This window comes from Hevea brasiliensis, chromosome 7, assembly GCF_030052815.1.
Source record: "Hevea brasiliensis isolate MT/VB/25A 57/8 chromosome 7, ASM3005281v1, whole genome shotgun sequence".
Lineage (NCBI taxonomy): Eukaryota > Viridiplantae > Streptophyta > Magnoliopsida > Malpighiales > Euphorbiaceae > Hevea > Hevea brasiliensis.
The window spans coordinates 98197277-98207503 of NC_079499.1; the positions used below are offsets into that span (position 1 = coordinate 98197277).

The window sequence follows — 10227 nt, forward strand, 5'->3', positions numbered from 1 at the left end:
TTTTTAATAAAATTGAAAATTATTTTTTAATAAAGTAGATTTTTTGTTATACTGATATTCTTAAAATTAGTTAGATTTTTAAATTGAGTTGAATTTCAAATTATATTAAAATGAAAGTGACTAACGCTATAAATAAGAGTATTTATGTAAAAATTAATATGCCTTTAGCTCATTGTAAAAAGAGGTTTCAGTCTAAGGTGGAGGATGGATATAGAATTGAATGAGAAAGAATTTTAAGCCAAAGTGGAGATTGCTATATTTATAACTTAAAATCTTAGTACGTGTAACACTCTTAATTTTTAAATTTATTATTTTGTAGGTAAATATTAATATTTTATTTTATTTAAATTTTAGAAAATTATTTAAAATTTTTCAGATTTTAGAAATCGGGTTCAATTTTCTAAAAATATAAAATTTTGATGATTTTTAAAAATTAATTTAAAGACCACGTGGCAAAACTAAAAATATATTTGGACTCTACAAATTTTTCTGAGTTTTCTAGAATTTGTTTTCAGAATTATTGGGCCTCGTTTTCGGTCTCAAGGCAGAGTAAAAATTTAAAATTTTGTATCCTGAATCGGACCGACAGAATCGAACCAGACCGTATTCGACCGATTGAATTGGACCGGCCCCTTTTCTTTTTCTTTTCTCTTCCTCGCGCCCCATCGCTCTTCCTCTCTCTCCCGTTTTCTCTCTCCTCCCTCCTCCCCTCGCTGACCAGCCGCCACCCAGCCCTCTCCAGCTCACCGGCGCACCTCCAGGCCTCTTCCTCGCCACCGGCCGACGCTCCAAGTGGCCGAAAACGTCGTGCGAAGACCCACTTGCGCGCGCGCCTTTTTGATTTTTCGGCCAAAATTCGACCGATCCGGCTACCATTTGGGTCGGGTTTTGTGCCTAAACTCATCTGCACCTCGAGAGCTTTCCATAGACACCAAGAACACAAAAATCCATCTAGCGATTTGACCAATTTTTGTCCGGAAAGTTTTAGCCCATCTCGACTTTTGGGCTAGATTTCTTGCAAACCGTGAACCCCACAAGAAAACCGAGAGTACCAGAGCGCTCCACTCGTCGAGAGTTTCGCAGCAATATAAATTTCAAAATTTTCCGACACCATTTTTTGGTGGGTCCCACGAAACTTCGTAGTATTTTTCCGAGTACTAAATGAGCTTAGAAAATTCTGTAAAAATTATATACTAACCCCCGTGTTGTGGGCTTCGTGTAGGTACCTTTAATTCGCGAAAATTCAACGGTTGCCCAGGTCTGTAAATTTTTAGTTAGACAGACAGACAGACTATCGAAAAAGTCTTGGAATCAGGTCGAGATTTTGGCTACCCCACTATTGTCAGATGTCCGGAGCGCGTTCCCGAGGTCGGAATCGGCATAGGTAAACCCAAACCTTACTTTTTCTTAATTATCTAGTGCTTAAATGGGATTAAAAATCCATAAAATATTCGTGGTAGCTTACAAAATTATAATTCCTTTTGCATTAACTTAGTAATAATGCTAAGGACCACGGGACAAAGTTTTAGAATTTTTAGAACTCATTTGGGTAGTTTTTGTAAAAGGGTTAAATTATAAGGACTAAACTGTAATTTTTCATATTGTGATCATTGACTGTTTGGATGGGCCCAGGAGGGGCTGTTTGATGTGATTGAGTTGTGGGTGTATGGTTTGTGGATATAAAAGTGCGTTTTAAACCCTTTTGCAGGTTGGGTAGGTCTAGGTATAAGGGAGACTCCGTCGAATTTTCGGCACGACTTAGGACATCTTTGATCTTTTTCTTCGTTGTATTGAGTCAAATGTATTAAATAAGTGTAATAAAATTGTCAGGTGGGCCAGGACAACCTTTCTCCTCTGCCCAGCCGCCACAATGACTGCGGTTAAGTTTGTGAGTAGAATATTAATTTTAATTATAATTTCAATATTATTATATGTTCAGATATACTCATGCATCACTTATATGTATATATCTATGTAGTTAAATACTAGGCACGTTTTATATTGCATTCTAAATTGATGAATTGCCATGGGTGTTGTTTGTGGTAATTTGGAGCAGTGTGCGTGCGTTGGCGTACGTGTGATATGATACTAGATATGGACAGGACGGTTAGACACAGCTTGAGGGATACTCGCTGGGACTCGGTCCTTCAGGGTAGACACGGCTTGAGATCTTCGCTGGGACCCCGTATTTGGTTTATTAAGCGAAATTCCAGCTGAGATCTTCGTTGGCAGAGGTTGGATTAAGAGGGCTGTATAGGGGATCAGCTCCCATATATGTATTGTTTGACATTATCGGGTGTGTGAGTGCTCCAAATTGCCTTTTTGATGTGATTTGTATGAAAATTATGACGATGTTGCATTTCACTCCACAGGGTGCATTAGCTTTAGATAGCTATAGAGATTATGGTTAAAATTGATATTTTACTCTCTGAGTCGAACGCTCACTCCTATTCACCTTATTTTTTCAGGATACAGGAAATTTCTTGTTGAGTTCTAACCTGCCTCTCTCCCGCGCAGGTCGTCTATTAATGTCTGTAATGTTTGTATAATTTTTATTTAATCCTAGAATTCCGTATGTGTTAGAAATAGTTATTTGATTGGGTCTGTAATATAATTGTTATGTTGGACCTGTAAACTTATTAAATGCATGTATGGTTGGATTGAATGAGGGAGCCGAACTCTCATTTATTTTTATGGCATCATGATTATGTGGAGGGTGAACTGAGCTCCCTAGATGATTATATATATTGTGTTTACAGGTCGGGTGAGTAAAAAACTCCCTGTTAAATTATTCATTTTATGGCCGGACTCTATCCGGTTGAATTCTTGAAATTGGGCCCAGATGGGCCTTAGAGTTGGGTTGATGAATAATTAGACTTACTACGGTCTCGGGGTCTTTAGGCTGACCCAGGTTCTAGTGCCGGTCCGACTCATAAGTTGGGTCGTGACAGTACGATTTGGGAAAACATTTTTTTTAATTTGAGTAAAAAAAATAGAATGAAAAATTATTTCCTCAATACGTAAGTTTTATATTATAATGTTATTCTTAAATTTATGTATAATGTAATTAACATAATAATCTAATAAATACATTAATATATTTACTATGAAGAGTTTTATTTGTATGATAAAATATATATATTTTTATATAAACTCAATACAACTCAACTAAATTTTTATTTTAAAAATTTAGGGTCAACTATATGGATTCTCTTTCTCCACTCTAAACGATTTTGGGTTAAGTCCTTGAAAATGTGTAATGCTTTTAAGTCATGTTGTACTACTCTCATCCAAGTCAGTTTAGGTCTACTTCTACTTTTCTTTCTATTCTCTAACTTAATGTGCTCTATTTGTCTAACTGGAGCCTTTGTATATCTATATTTCACATAACCAAATTACTTTAATCTCCCTTCTCTCAACTTATCCTCAATTGACACCACTCCTACCTTTGTTTTTAATATACTCGTTACGGACTTTATCTAGTTTAGTATGGCCACTCATCCACCTTAACATTCTCATCTTCGTAACTCTTATCTTAAACATATACGACTTCTTTAGTGCTCAACACTCATTATCATATAACATGGCCGGTCGTATTTTTATATATGGAAGTTAAATTAATTTTGATAGAAATTGATTTGTAATTTGAAATGAACGAATAATCTAGCTCATCTTCCGGGCCGACAAAAGTTAAATTGGATATTTTCTAAGATTTTCAGTCCCAATCTTGTTTTTCCGTCAAAAATAAGATCATAAATAATTTGGTTACTGAGACCCCTTAGTTTAAAGATAATTAATGATCAACTTAAAGTTAATTAAAATTTAAGAATGACGTGTCCGATTGTATTTTCATTATTGTTGCGTTATTATTTTAATTAATTATTTATTTAATTATTTCATGTTATAAAAATGTAGGAAATGGCCAAGAAAATTATCTAGAGGCTTATTTATTTATTTATAATAAGGGTATTTTTGAGTTAAATTTTACACGTTAAAATTCTGTTTGTTTTAAAAAAATAATAAATATATAAAGTATTTTTTATGAAAATATTTTTTGTTAAATTAACGGTGTGTATTTATATTATATAAAAAAGAGAAAATTAATTTCTTTAAAAATGACTTAATTTTTTTTTACCATTAAAAACATTTTCCATTGACTTAACTTCCTAAATACTCAAAACGTTAATAAATGCAGAATATATTTTATGTGAAATAAACAAGGTCTAAAATTATTATTATTATTTTTTTGTATTTTAAGGAGCATACTCTCTTATTTATATTAGTTTGATGTAATTAAAATAAATAATTTTAAAATGCTTTACTAGTAAAGTTAAGAGTTCAAATGGTAGAGTCGTTTACCTCAATACCACGGAGTGCAAGCATGGAAAACTAAATGGGTTGGTCACACATGAGAAAGCCCACTTGATTGATCCACAATTGAGACAATTATAGGCTTCTAGTTCTAGATATGAGCTCTGAGCTGGGTTAGACATGGCCCAGGAATATTTGAAATTGCAGTGGAGAAGCCAACCTGAGAACCCGAAAACTCATGCCTTTCTCTCCTGAAAACATTGTGCGAATCCAAAGTTAAGAATCTAAAACCAGTCCTTTGCAAGATATTAAAAGGCAATACTTAAGATGACAAGTATATTTTTCTTGATTTATTTTCTTCAAAAAACTCAACGAAACCTGATCAGGTAGATCCTGCTAAGTTTTTAGCTTCTTTAATATTACAAATTTTTAGATCGTCTTCAAGCTGAATAGTCTTGCATTTGATATTTCTTTTGGTTATAATTTTGTATTCTTTCTTTGCAGCAAATTTTTATTCGTAGATCTATTTTCTGGGGGTCAAATGGCGATTCCTTCTGAGCAATCCACAACAATCTGCACCAACTGGTATGTCATCATTATCTTTATGTGCATGTATATATATATTTATATATTCAGTCATGTGTTGATCTTAGTGATTGGATTATAAGAGCTTTATTTGGATTCCAAAAAATAGGTTGGTCATGCTTCTAAGAATAACTTTTGTTGTATAGAAGCATATTTCTTGTTTTCTTTTCGGAGTAATAGCTAATAATTTATTGTGTCAACAGTGATAAAACAATCCCAGTCACAAATATCAATTTGCATGTTGCACATTGCACCCGAAACTTAGAAAGATGCAAGTTTTGTGGAGAAATGATTCCTATAAGGCACTCTGAGAGACGCTACTCAAGCATACATGTTCCGGTAATGTTCCGTAGGAGGGATTAACTAATGTACCTTGAGAATTAAATAGGAATTCTGATTAAATTAATGCTGGCAGGTGGCCTGTAAATTATGCGGCGAGACAGTAGAGCGGACAAATTTGGCTCTGCGCAAATGTGAAAGCTGTCCGCTGAGAATTGTTAGCTGCGAATATTGCAATTTCCGGTTGCCTGCAGTAGATCTCTTTGAGCACCAGGCAGGAATTGTGAACTTCTCTACTGCATTTGTCAATTTTCAATCTGTTTAATTACCATCCTGCACTAATTTTTAAGCACTTCTCTTTCAGGAAATTTATCGGAAGCAAAGGCAAAGTTGTCATCGTTGCCGCTGCGGGAGGTATGTCATTGGTCATGAAATAGCAAGCATTAGCACATTAAATCCTGCAAGTCATTTGCAAAATGAAATCTTCCAATTTAATAACATATTAAAGGGTGTTGTATGTGCAATGTGAAGGGACATGCGAGCACAAGGGGCTCAAAGAAGATGGTCGGCGAGTTCTTGGCCGCCGAGGCAATTTCTTGTAACAGTTGCTATAACAGGAGCCGCTATTTTTCTGAACTCGGTTTTCTTCCAAAGAAAGGATGATAAAGGACAATCGATACAGTGCATTTGAGAAGATTATCGTCCTTTCTTTACTGTGAAGGAATTGTAAACAATTATCCCTTATCATCAACCCTCATCTCATCTATAAATCTGAATGTATCTACCCTCGCAATTGTAAACGTGGTATGATAAAATCTGTATTGTAAACTATTTGTTTTTTCAAAATCAAGTAATTTAGCTCTGTTAAGTTATTATTAATTTAGTAAAAATATCAAAATGTACTTATCTTTATTTTTATAATTTTATTTTATTAATAATTTATTACCTATATTTTTAAAATACGGATTTCATTAAATTAAAAAAATATTAAATTTAAATTATTAGAATATAAATTAATTACTTTAAAGTCCTTAAAAATTTTAGTTAATTACAAAATTATCCATATATTTTATAAATGAATCCTTAAATATTATAATTATTTATAAATAAGCTCTTATAATTCTATTTATGTCATTATTATTTTAATAATATATAAATAATTATATATATATATATATATATTTATCAATTTATAATATTTTCATATATTATATTATATTATATTGTTATATAAAAAAAATATGAATATGGACAAATTGTTGTTAAAATAAAAATTCAAGGACTAAATTGTTGTGAGATTGGAAATAGAGTTAAAAATATTTTAATATTTTTACTAAATTTAATAGGGAATTAATTGTGATTCTAATAGTAAGAACTAACTTGTAGGTTTATTAAAATGTTAAGAACTAAATTGTTTAGTTTTAAAATTACATGGACTAGTTTATATGTATAACCAAATCTTAAGGGATTAAATTGTCAATAAGATAAAATCTCAAGGACTAAATTGTTTTTAGATTAAAAATAAAGTTAAGAGCATTTTGATTATTTTCACTAGAATTAACAGTAACTTAATTAAAATTTTAACGATAGAGATTAAGTTGTAGGTTTTATCAAATTTTATGACCTAAAGTGCTTTGTTTTAAAAATATATAGATTAAATTATAGATTTTATCAAAACTCAGAAATTAAATTGTAATTTACCTAAAAAATTACATCTAAATACCAACTCTATTTTCCCATTTTCTTGGAATCATTTTTTTAAAACGGGCCTTGTTTAATTTCCATTGGTTCTTGGGTATGTGCCTTCATGTTTCTGTCACAGAGAGCAGATTAAATATAGTGTTCAATCACCAATAATTTCGGCTTCAATTCCGACTCCAGTTGCGCAAGGTCAACTCCACAAGAAGTGTATATATATATATATATATATATATATATATATATATATATATATATATATATATATATCAAATAATGAATCATTAGAGATTTATATATTTAGATTCAAATGGCTTTGTTTGTTGCAATCATTAATGTGTTCTGAGCAACTTCAGGTGCACATATGTTGATTAATTATAGAAAATTAAAGAAGGTGAGCAGCACCTTAGCATATTAATTTAGAGCCGACAGAATTCCATTGGAGCAAGCCTAGTTATTGAACTCGATCGAGTTAGCTATATATATATATATATATATATATATATATATATATATATATATATATATATATATATATATATATATACATATAATCCATCGTTCAGATAAGTTTGATCTAATTAAAAACAATTAGATATATATTTTCCATAAAGGCCTCACCCAATGATTTGAGGTCAACGTTACGCACGCCAATTTTATATGCAAGTTGACACAATTTTGCCGGAGACAAACCCAGACTTTAAGTATATTTGTTTAACGCATTTCGAAGGTAATGATTCCCCACAGAGAGGAACTTCTTAATTATAAATTAAATTTAAAGTAGCAGGTGGTCGTTGAAACTTGAGCATCAAGGTAGAAGCTAAACGACTAGCACAAGTATATATGTAAGAGCCAATTCTGTACGGTAGTTTCAGCAAGCTGCATGATTACGTTACATTAATTTCTCTCTAGCCATGGCCATCTTCTTTGATTCCCTTAAAATAGCTTTGCTGTTTACCTTTCTTTTACTTCTTGATCCGGCTGGTTGCATTAATTTCAAAATAAATCGCTTTGATAATGATGCAACCAACATATTGTATCAGGGTGATGCAGTGCCTTCTGTTGGTGCTGTTGAATTAATTAACAAGCTTACTTATTTATGTCGGGTGGGTTGGGTCACCTATGCAGAAAGTCTGCAGCTTTGGGACTACCAAACAGGGAAGCTTTCTGATTTCTCAACCCATTTTTCCTTCATTATTGATACCCAAGGTCGCTCGTCTTATGGCCATGGGCTTGTATTCTTTCTTGCTCCTGTAGGATTTCAAATTCCTCCAAATTCTGCTGGGGGGTTCTTAGGCCTATTTAACACTTCAACTAGTGACTCTTCTCAGAATAAAATTGTTACTGTGGAGTTTGATTCCTTTCCAAATCCAGAATGGGATCCTCCAGTTGAGCATGTCGGAATCAACAATAATTCTATTGCTTCTGCTGTATTCACTCCTTGGAATGCTAGCTTTCACAGTGGAGATACTGCTGATGCATGGATTGCCTACAATGCTACAACTAAGAATTTAAGTGTGTTTTGGACTTATCAAACCACCTCAAATCCGCTAGAGAATTCTACTCTATCTTACACAATTGATCTCACGAAGGTTTTGCCAGAGCAGGTCACTATTGGCTTTTCTGCTGCAACAGGTCAAAATGGAGAACGACATACGCTTCAATCTTGGGAGTTCAGTTCAAGTTTGGATATAAAAGGAAAACATGGAAACGGATCAAAGAAGACAAAAATAATAGTTGGTGTATCAGTCTCAGGATGTCTTCTGATAGCTGGGGTTATCCTAGCCCTGTTGATTTCACGGGGGAGAAAGCGAATAATGAGAAGGAGAAAAGCAGAGGCAACAGGCATAGCTTCCATTAATGAAGACCTTGAAAGAGGAGCAGGACCAAGAAGGTTTTCTTATGAGGACCTTGTTTCAGCCACCAACAACTTCTCTGACGACAGAAAGCTGGGCCAAGGAGGCTTTGGTGCTGTTTACAAGGGGTACCTGAATGATATAGACATGGCAATTGCTGTGAAGAAATTTTCAAGAGGCTCTAAACAAGGCAGAAAAGAGTACATTACAGAGGTGAAAACCATTAGCCAACTGAGACACCGGAATCTGGTGCAGCTTATTGGTTGGAGTCATGATAGAGGTGAGTTTCTACTGGTTTACGAGTTCATGCCAAATGGTAGCCTTGATTTTCACCTGTTTGGCAAGAGGAGTCATCTGACATGGGCAGTGAGGTACAAAATATCACTTGGCTTGGCCTCAGCATTGCTCTATCTTCACGAAGAGTGGGAGCAATGTGTGGTGCACCGAGACGTTAAATCAAGCAATGTAATGCTAGACTCTAGTTTCAATGTCAAGCTTGGAGACTTTGGGTTAGCTCGGCTTATGGATCATGAACTTGGTCCCCAGACAACAGGGTTGGCGGGAACTCTGGGGTATTTGGCTCCGGAATACATAAGCACTGGAAGGGCTAGTAAATACTCTGATGTATACAGCTTTGGTGTGGTTGCGCTAGAAATTGCGAGTGGTAGGAAGGCAACTGACTGCATTCAACAGAAATCAGGAGTAAGTTTGGTAGAATGGATTTGGGATCTATATGGATGTGGAAAGCTTCATTTGGGCATTGACAAGAAGATCCTTATAGATTTTAACGAGAAAGAAGTAGAATGTTTGATGATTGTTGGATTATGGTGTGCCCATCCTGATTGCAACGCCAGGCCATCAATAAGACAAGCAATTCAAGTGTTAAATTTTGAGGCTGCGATCCCTAATCTGCCTGCTAAAATGCCTATTCCTACGTTTTGTGTGTCTACACCATCCATTACTTCCACTGAAGCTTCTATCACCAATTCGAGTCTTGCAGTGGGTCGTTAATTAACTGCATATGTCTTCAATCATCTTGGCGTGTGCTGAACATTAAGACAACAAATTTGGGAGTTGAAATCATTAGTTTGTTCTTTTTTTTCTATTTTTCATTATTATGTCTGTCTTATAGTGATCTATCACAGTAATTTGTATAATGACAGCTAATTTTTATGTTGTCTACTGATCTTTTTTTGAAAGGAAAGGGGCGAATAAGAAGAAGTTTGAAAAATAAAAATTTAATGGTGATGCCAATTTAAACTAGAATGGCAGTGATGATACCATTCTAGCTAAATAGTGTATCGAATATGCACCGAATAAATCTATCATCATCAGGACAACACAGGTAATCGAAATCGATTGGCATGGTCTAATGGTTCTGTTTGCTTTGTCTTTTTCTAAGCTTGCTTTTGTTCTGATTCTGGTCAGGATTTATACCTGAATTGCACCCCATATGTGAAGGAGATGAATCAGGAAGAATTAGATTGTGGAGTAATAA

At 34.0% G+C, this 10227-nt stretch overlaps 2 protein-coding genes across 2 annotated transcripts; both read left to right on the top strand.

Annotated features, from left to right (window-relative positions):
• Positions 1 to 4688: 4688 nt before the first annotated feature.
• LOC110653124 (uncharacterized) lies at positions 4689 to 5987 on the top strand. The gene is made up of 3 exons (XM_058150551.1): positions 4689 to 4896; positions 5100 to 5235; positions 5312 to 5987. Exons 1-3 carry the CDS (start codon positions 4853 to 4855, stop codon positions 5498 to 5500), a joined length of 369 nt encoding a protein of 122 aa, XP_058006534.1. The 5' UTR covers positions 4689 to 4852; the 3' UTR covers positions 5501 to 5987.
• Positions 5988 to 7787: 1800 nt separating this feature from the next.
• LOC110634805 (L-type lectin-domain containing receptor kinase IX.1-like) lies at positions 7788 to 9998 on the top strand. The gene has a single exon (XM_058149465.1). The coding sequence runs from the start codon at positions 7788 to 7790 to the stop codon at positions 9738 to 9740; it is 1953 nt and encodes a 650-aa protein (XP_058005448.1). The 3' UTR covers positions 9741 to 9998.
• Positions 9999 to 10227: the final 229 nt, after the last annotated feature.